Here is an 18,146-nt window from a genome sequence, read left to right on the forward strand (position 1 = left end):
CGGTATTTGGTATGCTTGCCTTTATTGGTCAGTGCATTGAGTTTTGGAGTTGGGAAGTCATGTTGAGGCTGTACAGCACATTGGTTAAGCCACTATTGAAATATTGCATGCAATTCGGATCTCCCTACTATAGGAAAGATATTGTGAAACTTGAAAGGGTTCAGAAAAGATTTACAATGATGTTGCCAGGTTTGGAGGGTTTGAGCTACAGGGAGACACTGAATAGGCTGGGGCTATTTTCTCTGGAGCATCGGAGGCTGAGGGATGACCTTTAGAGGTTTATAAGATCATGAGGGGTTTGGATAGGGTGAATTGCCAAGGTCTTTTCCATGGGGTGGGGAGTCCAAAACTAGAGGGCATAGGTTTAAGGTGAGGGGGAAAGATTTAAAAGGGCCCGAAGGGGCAACTTTTTCATTGAGGGTGGAGGCTGGTACAATTACAATATTTTAAAAGGCACCTGGATGGTAATATAAATAGGAAGGATTTAGAGGGACACGGGCCAAATGCTGGCAAACGGGACTAGATTAATTTAGGATATCTGATCGGCATGGACAAGTTGGACCGAAGGGTCTGTTTCCATGCTGTACATCTCTATGATTCTACGAAAAGAGAATCAGTTCCTTTGTGGGAAGGAGGAGAGAGAATCACTGCATTCTTAGGAAGGGTGGGGTGAGAATAGGTAGAGCTGCAGAAGGGTTCATTATGAATGGATTAGAAAGTGACAGTGAGAATTTTAAAATGGTGATATTGTTGGATTGGAAGCCAGTGTATCTTAGCATGATGGAGAATGGGACTTGGTGGAATTTGGGGTTTAGGGGTACTGATTGTTTCAAACATTGACTGTTTTTAACTTATTTCTTTCCCACAGAAAAGAGAGGGAATTCTGCAGTCTCGGCATATCCAAGAAGAAATCACTGGCAATACTGAGTATGTAAACACAGTTGTTCTGTAATCGAAGACAGATGTAAAAGTTTGACACGTGATTGCTAATCTGTGTTCTGTTAACTGTACGGGGAGCTCAGCAGTTTCTGCAAAAGCCAAGGAAAATAGAGCTGGCAGTTCTCAAAATCTCACAGTAAATCAAAACATCTCCAAAAGGAAAGCTGCTGAGAATGAAAACCTTTCAAAACATCCAGTAATTCCCAGAAAAGTTATCCCAAGAGCTTGTCAGCAGGGTATTTTTAGGCTCTCTCTCAGTTTGCTTCCTCCCCACCCCTGTCTCACTGTACAGTCACTAAAATGTTGCACATTTTCCTCACGAGAAGTTTGTCTATTTTAATTTTATGGAATGAAATGTAAAAACTGTGCTTGATTCTGCTTTTGCTGATTTGAGCCGAAATGAACTACAAACCTCAGAGTAGAGTTTGTGGGTCAGATGTCTTGAACCACTGCAGTATGTGTGGTGTAAGGTACATTCACCATGCCGTTAGGGATGGAATCCTAGGATCATGATCAACTTAAGTGGATATTTGTGACATAGCTTTTGGATGCATGCTTAGTGCTATTCCTTGACACACATCAAACACACTCCCATTGTAACCTGCAGATCCGGTTTTGAGAGGCTCAATTGTTCTCTTTAAAGCAAGATGTTTAGAGGGAGAGAGGTGTTCAAAATTATGTTTATTGACCATCCCTAGTTGCCCTTGAGAAGGTGTTGGTGAGCTGCTATCTTGAACAGCCATATTTCATGTGCTGTGGGTAGACCCACAATGCCCTTAGGGGAGAGTATTCCAGGATTTTGACCCACGAACAGTTAAGAAACGGTAATACATTTCCAAGTCAGGATGGTGAGTGGCTTGGAGAGGAACTTACATTCCCATGTATCTGCTGCCCTTGTCCTTCTAGAAGTGGTTGTTGGGTTTGGAAGATGCTGTCTTTGGTTAATTTCTGCAGTGCATCTTGTCGATAGTACACACTGCTGCTACTGAGTGTAGGTGGTGGAGGGAGTGGATGCTTGTGGATGTAGTGCTAGTCAAGCGGGCTGCTTTGTCGTGGACGGTGTCAAGCTTCTTGAGTGTTGTTGGGGCTGCACTCATCCAGGCAAGTGGGGAGTATTCCATCACATTCCTGACTTGTGCCTTGTAGATGGTGGTCAGGCTTTGATGAGTCAGAAGATGAATTACTTGCTACAGTATTCTTAGCCTCTGACTTGTTTTTGTAACCACAACAACACGGTGGCTCAGTGGATAGCACTGCTGCCTCACAGCACCAGAGATCCGGGTTCGATTCCACCCTTAGGCGACTGACTGTGTGGAGTTTGCACATTCTCCCCATGTCTGCGTGGGTTTCCTCCAGGTGCTCCGGTTTCCTCCCACAGTCCAAAGATGTGCAGGTTAGGTGGATTGGCCATGCTAAATTGCCCATAGTGTTCTGGGATGTGTAGATTAGGTGGGTTATAGGTGGATGGGTCTGGGTGGGATGCTCCGTGGGTCAGCGTGGACTTGTTAGGCTGAAGGGCCTGTTTCCACACTGTAGAGATTCTATGAATGAACTACTGTGTCCATATGGTGAGTCCACTTGAGTTTCTGGTCAATGGTAACGCTCAGGATGTTGATAGTGGGGGAATTCAGTGATAGTAACACCATTGAAAGTCACAGAGCGATGGTTAGATTGTCTGTTATACAAGGTAATCATTGCCTGGCATTTGTGTGGCATGACTATTACTTGCCACTTGTCAGCCTAAGCCTTGATATTGTCTAAATCTTGTTACATTTGAACATGGACTGTTTCAGTATCTGAGGGGTCGCAAGTGATGCTGGACATTGCGCAATCATCAGTGAACATCCCCACTTCTGACCTTATGATGGAGGGAAGGTCATTGATGAAGCAGCTGAAGATGGTTGGGCCTAGGACACTTTCTTGAGGAACTCCTACATAGATGTCCTGGAGCTGAAATGACTAACCTCCAACAACCACGACCATCTTCCTATGTGTCAGGTCTGACTCCAACCAGCAGTGAGTTTGCCCCCTGATACCCATTAATCCCAGTTTTGCTAGGGCTCCTTGATGCCACACTCAGTTGAATGCAACCTTGATGTCAGGGGCTGTCACTCTCACCTCGCCTCTGGAATTCAGCTCTTTTTGTCCATGTTTGAACTAAGGCTGTAATGAGGTCAGGAGCTGAGTGGTCCTGGTGGAACCCAAACTGGGCATCACTGAGCAGGTGCTGCTTGATAGCACTGTTGATGACAACTTCCATCACTTTACAGATGATCAAGAGTGGACTGATGGGGCGGTAATTGGCTGGGTTGGATTGTTCTGTTTTTTGTGTGCAAGACATTCCCAGGCAATTTTCCACATTGTTGCGTAGTTGTTGTAAAAGTTAAAAGAGGGTAAGAATCCAAAACCAGTCATTCTGGTGCTGGTGTACAGATAGAAGATATCAGTGTCAATTGGCAAGAATCTGACAGAGTGAGTTAGAGGTGGCCAGTCTCTATCCTTCACCATGATGTGAAGGTGCTGGTGTTGGACTGGGGTGGACAAGGTCAGAAGTCACACAACGCCAGGTTATAGCCCAAAAGGTTTATTTGAAATGACAAGCTTTTGGAGCACTGCTCCTTCATCAAGTGAAGTCAGCTTATGAAGAAGCAGTGCTCCCTAAAATCAATCAATCAACTATAACCTGGTGTTGTGTGACTTCCAGTTTTCACCATGCAGATTGTAGGCAGGAATTCATGCTTGGATTGAAGAGATCAAATTGGGAGGATTTAAGTAAGACTCTTGTGACTCTGTGAGAGGAGAACTCTCCAGGTGACTCTTTCACCATGTCAGTCAGCTTGGGATTTGAAGTTACTTAGCTGGAAAAGGAAACAAGCCACTGGGAACTTCAAACTGGTTCCAGGAAAATGACATGCCCACTTAAGGGACAAAGTATAATCATACAGTGGAACTTCTGATCATTTCAAAAGTTCAGTGAGGGATCTTTTGTGTTGTTTACAGTATGAGTTGCCTACTGAATAGTCTTAGTCAAGTTCTCTTTTGGTTGGTTTATTACAGTAAGAACCTTGTCATGTGATTCCTCGAATCAAGTTGCTGGATATTCAATTCTTTTTTCAAATGTTTTTGATTTCTTTGGGGATTGTAAAATACTGCACAGCTGGAAATACTGCCTTTCAAATGTTAACCTGAGTCCCTGTATCCTTGAGTCAAGGATCTCTCCTCATTGCGCCATGTGAAGTTACAGGTGAGCTTCCTGTTTGAACTGTTGCAATCTGTATTGTGTGTGAGTTTACACAGTGTGCTGCTGGGAGAGAGACTTACAGCACTTCCACTGAGCAATAATGAAGGAAGTCATGTGGATCCAAGTAAGGCTTGAATGTATTATGGAGTCTCCACTTGCGAAATGCAGAATAAAATTATTTCTAACACGTGTTTTATGTTTGATTGCAGAGCTTTGTCAGGGAGACATGGTAAGTGTTCCATGATTTTCTGAATACTCTTTGGGCTGTTTAGTTGAGCATTTGTTTTTTTTTTCCCGGTGCGTTTCCACATTTTTTGACATGATTATTGCACTGAGTTGCTGGACTTCGATGCTGGGGATTTAGCAGAATACAATTCCCACCGATCCTCTTTCCCTAAAGACAGAATAAAAAGAGATCAGTAAATCCCAGCTCTCAGCTTCACACCACAAAGTTAATGCTACATGTGATCAGTGCCCAGATGTCTGGAGTAAAGGGTTAATTATGCATTTAGTCTAGGAATAGCAAATAGCATAAGCATAAGCAAAAGCAGTTATGTCGTGTTGATTTCAGAACACATGGAAGTGGATCCTGAATCTGCACATTTCCAGGAAGATGTTCTTTCTTACCATCTCTTCTGTAGAGTTATGTTTAATTAAGCTTGTTAACGTTCACTCACAAGTGGAGCCCTGAACTTATTGCAGGATGGTGTGCTAGTCTTGTTTCCAAATGTGGAGGAAATCTTATTTAGGAGCTTGAAGTAATCTCATTGAGATGCTTACAATGGTAAATAGAGAAGGTGCAGACAAACTATTTCCTCTGGTGGGGGAGTCTGGGATAGCTGAGTAGAACCTTTAAAATTAGAGTTATTCCATGTTAGATTGATGTGAGAAAGCAATTATTTTCAAAGGGCCATGGAAAACAACTAAAACCAAGTTCTGAAGAATCACATTGGACTCAAAACAGCTGGACCTGCTGAGCTTCCCCAGCAACTTTTTTATTTATGTGGAAATCAACCTGTCAACCTCACACTCTGATAAAATACCCTTAAAACGTATCTCTTTACCAGGTTTGGTCACGTATCCTAATGTCTCCTTTCCTATTTGAGGGCCAGATTCTGCCTGATCTATGCTCTTATGAAATGTCTTGAGTTGTGTTGCATGTTTCAGATACAAAGGGGAATTTTCAACGTTCTGTGATTTTTACAATCCTGTCTTGCTTGCCCCATGTGTAACTCTGTTCAACCTCTTTCAGAAAGGGATGCCTTCGATACTCTGTTTGATCACGCACCAGACAAGCTCAATGTTGTCAAAAAGGTTTGATATACTTTTACTTGTGTGAACTGTTGTGACTTCCATGCAATTATAAATTGGACGTGGAGAGATGGCGCAGAGTATCCACCAAATAAAATACTTCATTAAGTAACAAGGTGTAGAACTTCATGAACACAGCAGGCCAAGCAGTATCAGAGGAGCAGGAAAGCTGACGTTTCGGGTCTAGACCCTTCTTCAGAAAAACGTCAGCTTTCCTGCTCCTCTGATGCTGCTTGGCCTGCTGTGTTCATCCAGCTCTACACCTTGTTATCTCAGATTCTCCAGCATCGGTAGTTCCTACTATCTCTACTTCATTAAGTAATTTGGTGAATAGATGCAATGGATTCATGGCATTTTCTGAATACTCTGGAGACTGAGGTATGAATGTGGTAATCAATCTCTTGAATCTCCAAGAACTCGGTTCAATTTATTTGCATTTTTTCTCACCAACTGGATTGCCTATTTAAATTTTCATGCAGTTGAAGCTAAATAGTCAATTTTGACAGGGTATTACGTTAAAGCCACCAAGATTGAGTCTGGTCCCACCTGATACCTATGTATATGCACTCTCCAGCATTCATAAACAAATGCTTACGTGCATCTTCACTTGTTCAATCAAACACATACATGTACACATGGAACATGCAGACAGCAGTGCGTAAGTGCTCATGTGGACATGTCCCCAAATACACATGCTCATACATAAATGAAGTTAAAATTTGATCGAGTCTTTCATCCCCAATACAGGTTTTAGGAAGGCTTGTGTCAATTTGGTGGGTTAGGCTACAGAACTAACAATGACGAAAATGAGATTTCAAATCCCAGCTTTGCAGCTCGAAAATTCTTAATTTAACTTTTTCCTAAAATCTGAAAATCATACATTGCAGATTTTAATAAACATGACAGTTAAGCTGTTGGATTGTTTTAAAGAATTAAATGATCCATTCCCATTAATTGATTTCCTTTAGGGGACTCAGCTTGCAATCCTTAACTGGCCTGTGTCCACATGTAATTCCAGACATAGCAAGCTTTCAATTGTGTGAAATCTGTTACCAATGGTTTAAAAAGGAGACTTAGTGCTACTACGCAGGGAAACTGGCCAATGATAACGAGCAATAAATGGCAGTCTCACAAACAGCATCCAAACCTAGAAAATGAATATTTAGAAGGATTATAAATTGAGCTGCTTTTTTTTAAACTTGTGTTCACAAAGCACCTTTTGACCTCTAGATGTCCCCAGGTGCTTTGCAGTCAGAAACGGCAATGTGATATTGTGTGAGTTGTCTGATTTTAATTGTTAGATTGGGGATAACTATTGACCAGGGCACAGCTATGTCACCTGGGAGACGCTGCTTAGATACTGGGTACCTCTGCCTTTGCCAATTTTATCCTAATCCAGTGCAGTGTGGCTGTAGATGTTGTGGATCTTGACTCAGTAAAATACATCAAACTGAGAGGCACCTCCTGCATGGCAATAGGATTTGAAGTGAGTTACTGTGTTTTCTCTCGACAGACACTGATCACATTTGTGAATAAACATCTGAACAAATTAAACCTGGAAGTTACAGAATTAGAGACACAGGTAAGTAGAATGTTGAACCCACAGGACAGATTGTGTTAGAGCAAGACATTAGACGGAAGACGCGTTTGATGGTAGCATGAGTTTGGGCCTCTGCAGGTTCCTTATTGACAGAAGCAATTACTTCCAGAAGAGCTTGTAACCTGTTATGGGACACGACAACTAGGTGAAGTGCTGCCATTGACTTCAACTGTGCAGGACACTGCTGACATGGATGTTGCGTCTACAGATATTGCAGCTCCATATATGAATCCCTCTGTTTGCTAAGTCTGGCCTCCATGTTGTGTCCCACAGACTCCTGTCCCACTCTCACCACCAGCCAGCACATGGATCACTATCCTTTTGGAATCCTGTTTCAGCTTCAGTCAGTGAGCTAGGGGATATAGTCAGTCACTGAATGGAATTATACCCAGCATGGGTCAAACAGTTATGGAGCCTTGAGCGCACAATTCAAGCTGACACTCCAGTGTCTGAGGTGCCAACTTGAGAATGGGACATTAAGCTCCTTTCCAGTCTGCCCACAAAGGTAGAGATAAAAGATTGCACGACCACTATTTTGAAGAGCAGAGAAGTTCTGCTTAACGTACTGGCTAATATTTAATCAATATCTCATTGCTGTTTTGTGGGAGAGTGCTCAGCCAGTTGACTGTAGCCATTCACAATGTTACAGACTGAACAGCAGTGACAGGAGTAAACAAAAACAAAAAACTGCTGGAAAAACTCAGCAGGTCTGAAGAACTGAAGAAAGGTCACTGGACCCGAAATGTTAGCTCTGCTTTGTCTCCACAGATGCTGATAGATCTGTTGAGTTTTTCCAGCAATTTCTATCTTTGTTTCTGACGTCCAGCATTCACAGTTTCCCTGGTTTTGGTTTGAGCAATGACAGTAGTTTTTGTTAAGATGGCCTGAAGATTCTACATCAGTAAAAGTTTATTTTTCTTCCTTTTAAATCATTCCATTGATTGGATGATCAACAAATATTTTGCACTCATTTTAATTTATTTGATTTTCTTTTCAGATGAGCTAACTGACCATGGCACCATAATACAGAAAGCCATTCAAGAGAAGGGAATAAGAAGGAATGTAGTGATAATAGGGGACAGTATAGTGAGGGGGATTTTGCTGGAAAGAGTGAGAGTCCAGGCACCTATACTGTCTACCCAATGTCAGCATTCAGGATATTTGCTTAGGGCTGGAGGGGAACCTGCAGTGAAATTGGGACAATCCAGCATCTTTATCTATGTAGGTACCAATGACATAGCCAAGATAAAAAGGAAGTTCTGCAAAAGTCAGTATTTGGAGTAGGCAGCAAATTAAGAAACAGAATCACAAAGGTCATAATCTTGGTATTATTATCTATGCCACATGCTTTTACTAGACATCAAATCAGATTAGAGAGATGAATGTGGCTCAAAAGACTAGCGTGGGAGAAGTGAGTTCTGGTTTGTGGGGCTCTGGCATCGGTACTGAGGAACGTCGAATCTATACTGTTGGGACTGTCTTTATCTGAACCATACTGGGCCAGTAAGGATTTAAGACTAAATAGTGCAAACGAGGGATCAAATTGGGAAAGATATGGTAAGTCAAAGAGAACAGTATTAATATGGGAACAGACTGTGACAGGAAGGGATAGAGAGGAAATATCTGAGACAATTGATGGATGAGACTAGAATTTACAAAAAAGAGTAAACAGATAAAACTAAAGGTGTCTATCTAAATAGATATAGCATTTGAAACACAACAGGTGACCTGAAGAGACAAATAGAAATTAATACGTTTGATTTGGTTGCCATTGAAGAGTCAGAGCTGCAGGATTTGAACCTCATTTTAAAGGACATGGGACATTTAGGAATGACAGGCAACCAAGAAAAGGTGGGGGGAGTGGCTATGCTAGTTAATTGCTGTTAGTGCAATAGAGAGGGATGACCCAAGTACAGGAAATTCAGATGTGGAAACAGTTTGGGTAAATGATAAAGAAGTCACTTTTGTGAGTGATGTACAGGCAACCTAACAGTAACAACGCTGTAGGGTGGAGCGTAATGGAAGGAATTATGAAAGCTTCTTAAAAAGGCATGTGATAATCCCGAGGATCTTAATCTATACATAGACTGGAAAGATCAGATGGACGAAAGTGGCCTTGATGAGTAGTTCATGCAATATTTTCAGCATAGTTTCTTAAAACAGCATGCTCTGAAATCTAATCATAGAACAGGCCATACTAGACATGGTATTAATTAATGATTTCATAGTGAAGCATTCTTAGTGACTGCATTTTATATTCAGTTTAAGGGAGAGAGGAGTTGTTCAAGATCATCTTTAAATATTTTAAAAAGGGCAATTATGAAGACATGAAAGGAGAGCTGGCTAAAGTGATTAGGCAAATTTGGTTAAAGGCTAGGTTAATAGAGATGCAATGGGAGCCATTTCCGAATAAATGAAAGAGGTGCATTCTAATGAGTAAGAAAAATTCCAGGGGATGAATACACCATCCATTTTAAAAATATTATTGAATTTAAAAGCAAAAATATAATTATGCAAAATGATGGGAAAATGAATAAGGGAAAAATTAAAGCATGAGGAGAAACTAGCCAGTAATATAAAAATAGACAGTAAGAGTTTCAATAAGTATTCAACAAAGAAAAGAATTGAGGTGGGTTGATAGAAAGTGAAAATGGAGAATTAATAATGGAAAATGAAGGAAATGGCAGATGAATTGACCACCCATTTTGCATCAGCCTTCACTGTAGAGGATTTAAGTAACACTCCAGAACAGCAACAAATCAGGAAATGGAAGACAGGGATAAACTCCAGAAAATCTCAATCGCCAGAGAAATGGTACTGAGTAAATTGTTGGAGCTATGAGCTGATTGGATCTGGGTCCTGATGGACTCACTCCTAGTATCTTAAAGAAGTCATGAGTGAGATGCACTGGTTTTAATTTTCTAGAACTGACTTGATTCTGGGTAAGTCCCAATAGTTTGGAAGATTGTGAATGCTTTACTTACAAGAGGAGACAAAAGGCAGGAAACTACAGTTCAATTAATTAAGATCTGTCACAGGCAAAATATTAGAAACTATTACTAAAGAAGCTAGAATCATGGAATCCCTATAGTGTGGAAGCAGGTCATTCAGCTGATCGAGTCTACACCAACCTTCTGAAGAGCATCCCACCCAGACCCACCTCTGTACCGAATCCCTGTAATTCTGCATTTCCCATGGCTAATCCACGTAGCCTGCACGTCCCTGGATACTATGGGCAATTTAACATGGCCAATCCACCTAACCTGCACATCTTTGGACTGTGGGAGGAAACCAGAGCACCAGGAAGAAATGTATAAAATCCTGAAAGGTCAAAAGAGTGTAGATATGGAGTCGATGTTTCCTTTCATGGAAAAATCTTAGAACAAGGGTCATTGTCTACAAATCGGAGTCATCCATTTGAAAGTGACATGAGAAAAGATGTTTTCTCAGAGTTTCAAGTCTTTAAAACTCTCTTCCTGAAAAGATAGTGGAAACAGAGATCTGGAATATTTTTGAGGCAGAGTTTTTTGTATTCTTGTTAAGCAAGGGGAAGAAAGATTGACCAGACACAGACAAGAATGAGGATTTGAGGTTACAATCAGATTGCTCATGATCTTCCTGAATGACAGAGCCAGCCTGAGAGGGTGAATAGCCCACTCTTATTCCTAATTTGTATGACATCCGTTTTTTTTTCTCAGTAACTATTGCTCATCCTGTAATTTAGTGACAATTTTAGAATGTGGAGTTTAGTCACCTTTTGACCAGGCGGGTTAATTTCCTGATAAACGTAAAAGAATCAGTTTGTGTTTTATGTCTTTTTTTCTTCACTGGTACCAGCTCATAATTAGCAAATTTAATTTACAAATAAAACTTGCTTTGAATGCACAGCCTCTGGTTTGGTCCCAGGGCCGGCTACATTTATCACACTGACAGCTACAATGTGGATGAGACAGTTGTCTCTTCATTTCATTGGGTCTTTGCATCATGATATTTTCAATAGCCCTGATTATCATAACAGGGAAATATTTGGACAGCTAGGTGCCGGTGTTTATGTTCCACACAAGCATCTTCCCACTTAATTTCATATCATTCAATCAATATCCCTTTCTAGACCTTTCTCCCTCACAGTTTTCCTGTTGTATCTGTGATTTTCAACCCAACCACTCCTTGGTCGAGCGAGTTTCATGTTCTGATCACTCTCTTGGATATAGGAATTTCCTCTGAATTCATGATTGGTTTTATAAGTGAGCACCTTATACTTATGGTCCTCACCCCCAGGGTTTTGACTTCCTCCGCTTATGAAAATGTTTTCTGTATGTTACCTTGTCCAATTCTTTCTTAATCTTAATGTCTATCAAATCACCTTCAGTCTTCAGTTTGCTGGAGAAAAGAACCTCAGTCTGTGCATCTTTTTGTGATGGTTCAATCGTCTTGATCTTTCTTCATCCTTTCTCCAGTGCCTTTTCTTTTTAATAAAACACAGATCAATGTACATGGTACGTTTGGGTATCATTTAAACAGGGTTCTTCGTAAGATTTTGGGATTTTTCCTGAGGCACAAGACTGGAAGTGAACTACAGTAGTTGAATATGACATTTATCATTTAGAAATCGCATTGTCTTGAAAGATCTGATTGTCATTTCAATTCACCCTCAATGTGGGAATCCCATGCAGGCCTAGAATTCTTAGTGTCCCTTTGAGAAAGTCCTAATGGCTGAGGTGGTTCTTTGATCTTATTTGAAGCAGTCTGTAGTAATGGTGGGCCCATTTTTGTGTTCATCTCTTGATGCCTTCTAACCTGTGCACATATTGATGTCTTGATTAAACTCTCCCTTACAGTTTGCAGATGGTGTCTACTTGGTGCTCCTTATGGGACTCGTTGGGAACTATTTTATACCTTTGCACAACTTCTTTCTCACCCCAGACAGCTTTGAACACAAGGTAAATATTTATTTCATCTTTATTATGAAAAAGAAACCAAAAGGACCTGACTGTAGCTTGACAAGAGGGTGAATTTGTTTTTGTTTTTGCTGGACAAAGAAGATTTGGAACAGTGGTCCACACTTGAGCCACTTCCTGTTTATCCTGTAGCTCTGAAAGTGCCCTAGTCCAACCAAAACCTAAATGCTTGTTGCCTTATGCTCAATGCCTGATTGAGCTGACCACTTTTAAGAAAGCAAGAAATAGGAACAGGAACAGAAGCCAGAACAGACCATTCAGCTCATCAAGTCTACTCCACCATTTAATAAGATAACAACCGATCTTCTCTCCCTGAACTCCATTTCTCTACTTGATCATGAAATTCTTTGATTCTCTTAATGCCCAAAAATTTATCAACCACATCCTTGAAGGGACAGGACTTGATTGGAGCTTGGCATTCGCAGCAAATGCTCAACTCTGGGTTCACCAAGGCGTGCTCTGATTCTATTGGAGAGGAACATTAAGCACATACTCTGAATCGTGGAGAGTGACAATGGGGAGGGGAGCAAATCACGATTGAGTTTTTGAACCTGCAGCCTGAAATTTATTTCAGCTGTTACCACTGATGAGTCCCAATATTAGAGAGAGCTAATGTTTCATAAATATATGCCAGTTGTATGGTTTGGATTGAAATGGAGCACATGTAAAACACATTATAAGATGAACTTATTTCACTTTTAATCCAGAACCCACACCATCCTTAATTTGTTTCAAAAGCACTTTAAAACAGTCTGAAGAGCTGAGGTTAATGATATTCACAGGACTGAAATTAAACCCAGTGGACCAAAGATTGTTTATTTCTTGTCCTTTTTCTCCCTCTCTCTAACAGGTCCATAATGTGTCCTTTGCATTTGAGCTGATGCAGGATGGAGGTTTGGAGAAACCGAAGCCTCGATCGGAAGGTATGTATGATGTTGTTTCCAGCACATTGCAAACCTATAATCCATACACATCATATTATCTCTGTAAACCTTTCTCCCTATTCGATCTAGTTTATAATTATAAAGCTGTAACTCTCTCAAAATTAAACAATTGGCAAAAGAAACAGAAGAAAGGGATAAGAAGTAAGATGTGCAGCCATTTGGAATTCTGTGCCTACAACAGAAGCAGATTCAATAAGGAATTGCATATATAATTGAAGGGGGAGAATTCTCAGAATAATGAGGAAAGAGCAAGGAATGGGACTAATTTGATGGTCTTTCAAAGAGCCATTACAGGTACAATGGAATAAATGTGACCTTGCTGTTCTATACTGTATTATTCCATCATGTTAGCCGACTGTTAATGCAGTTCAACTGCCCATTAGTCTTCTCACTGTATGTTTCTGGGGCTGGATGGCTGGTTTGTGATGCAAAGTGATGCCAACAGCATGGATTAAATTCCTGCATCAGCTAAGGTTACCATGCAGGACTCTCTTCCTCAGTCTCTCCCTTCACCTGAGACGTGGTGACCGTCAGTGCTCGGAGATAGCAAGAACTGCAGATGCTGGAGTCACGGTCAATACAGTGTGGAGCTGATGGAACACAGCAGGTCAGGCAGCATCAGAGGAGCAGGAAAGTCGACGTTTCAGGTTTACACCCTTCATCAGGACAGGTATTCCTCCAGCTCCACACTGTATTGACCCTGACCGTCAATCCTTGCTGTCTCCCTCCCACAAGAGGACAGCCCTGTAAACTGGTGGAACGATGGCGACTTTATCTTTATATTTCTGGGTCTTGCTTGAGCTCAATAAATGTGGTTACATTTTGAGGATGCGAGGTGGGTGTGGTGTACCAGTGTGATCAGAACCAAGAGCTTAGGAAGCAATCCTGAGAGGGGCTATACTGGTCAAAGGGAGTTATGATTGACCCGAGTTAATAAGTCTCTCCATTTCTAAAGGTGGAATGATACAGTATAGAATAGAAAGGCCACATTTATTTAATTGTACCTATCATGTCTCTTTGGCACTTAATGAGATCATGGAGAAGCTTGACATACATCTCTTTTTGCTTATTCCTATGTCTTCCTTTTTGCTTGCTTTCTCTCTACTCTGTACCCAGCACCACAGTAGTTGCCATTCCCTCCCATGAAAGAAGGAACTCCACCTCTTTTGACACACATGCCGGTGCAGCTCTACACCCAAGGTCTGTGCCTTTCGAATCACAACAATGCAGCTAAGAAGCCATTCAGCCCATCATATCTGGACCAGTTTCCATTTGAATCTTTCTCTGACAGGTCCAGTCCTCCTTCATTGTTCCTGAGAAAAGTTGCCAAGTTTTTTTTTAAATAGACCACTGGAAGTTTCAAGGGGCTCTGTAGTGTAACGAGTTATAATACTAGACTTAAAACATGAGTTCATCATCCCATTGTGAGAACTTTGAATTCTGTTTTTGTTTAAATGTTTCAGATCTGCAATTGGAAAACAGGTGTCAGCAAAATAAAAATGACTGTGAAGCTATTGAAATGTCATAAAACCTAACTGGTGCAATACTGTCCTTTTGGAAAACAAAATCCACCATCGTTCCCTAATCTGATCTCTATCTTGACACCAGTCCCTCTCCAATATGGGTCATAACTGCCCTTGTGAGTGTCCCAGCAAAGTACTCAGCTGTATTGAAGCTGCTATCAGTGTTTCAAGAAGTAGTTCCATCAGTATCTACTCAAGGCAATTGGGGCATAGATAACAAATGCCAGCCTTGCCCACATCTTGAAAGTAAATTTAAGAAAAAAAGTACAGAGGTCAGTACTTCACGAATAGTGCCCATCGGATTAGGCTGAATTGTATCAGAAATCTTTTGAATCTCTCTTAGAACAATATTGAAAGGTGAGTTGAGGAACTTGTTTAAATCAGAATGAAGTGTTGGTTTGTTCAGAGTTCATATAAATCAGGAGTCAAATCTAATCGATATGTACAGTAAGATCTGCCCTTGATAATATCTAGGACATACAGTAAACATTAGAAAAGAGCGAGAGTATTCAGAAGGCCTGACAACACCTGTAGAGAGAGAGAAGCAGGATTTATCGGCCAGATTTTCCGAGGTGTGGCAATTTCCAGCAGCTTGCCACTTCTCCCCTTTTTATGACAGGATAGAGCGCCACATTTTGGACACGAGATTCTGCTCAGGGCTTCCTCACAAATGTAGAGCCTCTCTTCCATTTTGATAGTTCTTTTGTAGTTCAGCACTGTCAGGGGATGGCAAACCATACCCACTTTTCACAGCACTCAGCTGGCATATTCCACAAGCTAAAGGCCGCTTTGCCAACTGCTGTCAAATGCATGAGGTAAGCCTGATGTTAGGCTGCTAGGAAGGAAAGGTGCTGGGGGTAGATGAGCAGGGATTAGGGTGCCAGGTTAGTAGGGCGTGGCTAGGCAGGGAATAGGATACCAAATGGGTAATGGAGTAGGGCACCAGATGGTCAGGATGCCATATATGTAAAGTGCCATATGAATAGAGGTAGGATGCCAAGTGGGAAGGGTGCAGTGTGGCAAGGTAGGTGATGCAGCATTTAGGGTAGGTCAGTTAGTGGGTGATGTTTGTGTGGAGTTGGCAGTGGGAGGATAGTGGTGACAGCCCTAGCAGCAGGGAAAGGAGTTTTGTGTGAGCAGTTTAAGGGAGAGCTATAATTGGAGGTATATGAGGTAAGTATGGAGTCTGTTCAATAGTTATTCAGGAGTCAGACTATGTGTTTAATAGTCTAGCCTTTTCCAAGTAACTATTCTGTTTAATTTCGGAACCCGCTGAAGTCTCCAGTTTAAATGGAGACTTTTAGAAGGTTCCAGGCATAGAGGAATTGCCCAGCAGAAAATTCGATTTCCCAGGCAAACCCTTCTCATTGTACAGTGATGGGGATTCTGCAGGGTCCCTGTACGCAACTCCTAGCTACACTTGAATAATGATTATCTGGCCAGGGAAAAATCCATGCCAATGTTTCAGGTAAGTGACCTTTGCGTGGTATCTGGTCAACTTCCCTACAATCTTGGGGTTGTCCTCCTGGTGTGGCTTCACATGTCTCATGTTGGCCTCACCCATGGCCTCCGGACTGAGACTGCTCCTTCCCCTCCTAATTCACCCTTGCTGGGACCTGTCAGACCGATGTCAATGAAACAACCCTAGTTATCTCTTCTCCAGGCCTCCCACGCTGTTCCTGTTCCTAGGTCTCCTGCAGATCCAGCACCTCCCAGAGGGTCGGCTGGCACTGCCGGGCTTGAAAAACATTAAACCTTCTGATTGGCCTGCAGCTGTTGGAGGTAGGAATCTTCATTTCCAAATGCCCAAGAACCCCAGTGATAGACAGCAGACAGACTGATGGGCAATTGATCCTTGTGTGGCTACAACAGGGTTCCTACTGGCCTCTGTGGCCTGTAAGTTTAATCCAAAGCTTCCACCCCTGCCACACTGGGGTAATGATTGGAGGAGAAGTGCTTAGTCCAAGAGCAGTACCATCAGTTCTAACATTCCTTTTGCACGATGACCAAGATAAATGGCCTGGAGCTGCAATGGAGGCAGATTCGACTGAGGCTTTCAAAGGGGCATTGGAAGATTATTTAATTGAAACGGCATGCAGGGATATAGGGAAAAGGCAAGAGATTGGCATTAAGTATCAAATTCAAATTCCACCATCTGCCATGGCAAATCCCAAATTTGAATTCGATAAATATCTGGAATTAAGAATCTAATGATGACCATGAATCCATTGTCAATTGTCGGAAAAACCCATCTGGTTCACTAATGTCCTTTAGGGAAGGATACTGCCATCCTTGCCTGGTCTGGCCTACATGTGACTCCAGACCCACAGCAATGTGGTTGACTCTGAACTGCCCTCTGGGCAATTAGGGATGGGCAATAGGCAGCGACGCCCTCATCCCATGAATGAATAAAGGAGTAACAGAACCAGTACAGGCATGATGTGTTGAATGGCCTCTTTCAGCACCATAACCATTCTGTGATAAACGGAGTATACGGATATTTGTTCCACACGGAAGCCTATTGATCCTGAGCAAATTACACAATTATTTTGGTGCAGGAAATAATTGTGAAACGTTTAAGGAGAGATTTAACTGTGGTGTTTACAATGATGACAGCAACTAGAAATAGCGTTTCTACTGACAGGAGGGTCAGTAACCAGAGGATTTTGATTTAAGATAACTGACTGTAGAGGCAAGATAAAGTGACTTCCTTCCACGCAGTGAGTTGCTGTGATCTGGAATGCACTGCCTGAAAGTATGTTAGAAACAGATTCATAAATAACCTTAGGAAGGAAATTGAGTAAATACTTGAAGAGGAAAAATATCTAGGACTATGGGGAAAGAACATGGGAGTGAAACTAACTGGATTGCTCTTTCACAGAGCTAGCACACACAACGGCTGCTGTGCTGTACAGTTCTGAGATTTTGCCTATAGCCATAAACTCATGTCAAAAGCAATGCATTGTCTCTTCCAGATATCGTGAACTGTGACCTGAAGTCTACCCTGCGTGTACTCTACAACCTGTTTACCAAGTACAGGAACGTAGACTAACCTGAGGGGCAGGTGGTTCTCTCCAGGAACCTGAATAAAACGCAGCCATAGCAACACCAACTTCATTTCCAGGAGCCCTGTTCCAGCAGTGGGCTGAACTGCCGATCACACTCATCTTGTAATGTTCAAACAGTGGTATTTCAAGATTCTTCGTTGGTTACAAGATTGTTAGTCCTTTATAAATATATATATATAGTGAAAAGCACTTGAACTACAAAAACTAGAATCAAATTGGACTCAGCAAACACCAGTACTTTGAAGGTTAAGCTATTGCATTCTGATGTTAAATAAAAGTCAGTTAATGTGGAATCTGGCATTGGAGGTTTTTGAAAATGCCTGTGTTACAAATACCAAAGAGCTGTTGATGCACTGAAGAGTTTCCCAGATCCAATTTAACAGCCGATATTTCAAAATTGTCATTATTCCGTGAAATCAAAGTTACATTGTGTGTTTTATGTTATTATTGATCCTTCATGTATACATCAATTGGGACGGAATTCTTGGATATTGAGGAACATCAGAAATAGCAGGAGAAGGCAATTCAGCCCTTAGAGCCTGCTTCACAGTTTAATACAATC

At 41.6% G+C, this 18,146-nt stretch overlaps 1 protein-coding gene across 2 annotated transcripts in view; it reads left to right on the forward strand.

The window, feature by feature from the left end:
• The window catches only part of LOC109910881 (alpha-parvin), a 97,555-nt gene extending 79,678 nt beyond the window's left edge, over nt 1-17,877 (forward strand). For both annotated transcript variants that reach the window (XM_048606809.1, XM_020510130.2), the window contains 7 exons: nt 869-927; nt 4,390-4,409; nt 5,433-5,494; nt 7,005-7,073; nt 11,930-12,031; nt 12,900-12,972; nt 17,492-17,877. In XM_048606809.1, coding sequence (XP_048462766.1) covers nt 869-927; nt 4,390-4,409; nt 5,433-5,494; nt 7,005-7,073; nt 11,930-12,031; nt 12,900-12,972; nt 17,492-17,568 — 462 coding nt within the window. In that variant the 3' untranslated portion in view covers nt 17,569-17,877. The remainder of the gene's footprint in view (nt 1-868; nt 928-4,389; nt 4,410-5,432; nt 5,495-7,004; nt 7,074-11,929; nt 12,032-12,899; nt 12,973-17,491) is intronic.
• Nucleotides 17,878-18,146: the final 269 nt, after the last annotated feature.

Source organism: Rhincodon typus, chromosome 17 (assembly GCF_021869965.1).
Source record: "Rhincodon typus isolate 14 chromosome 17, sRhiTyp1.1, whole genome shotgun sequence".
Classification (NCBI taxonomy): domain Eukaryota; kingdom Metazoa; phylum Chordata; class Chondrichthyes; order Orectolobiformes; family Rhincodontidae; genus Rhincodon; species Rhincodon typus.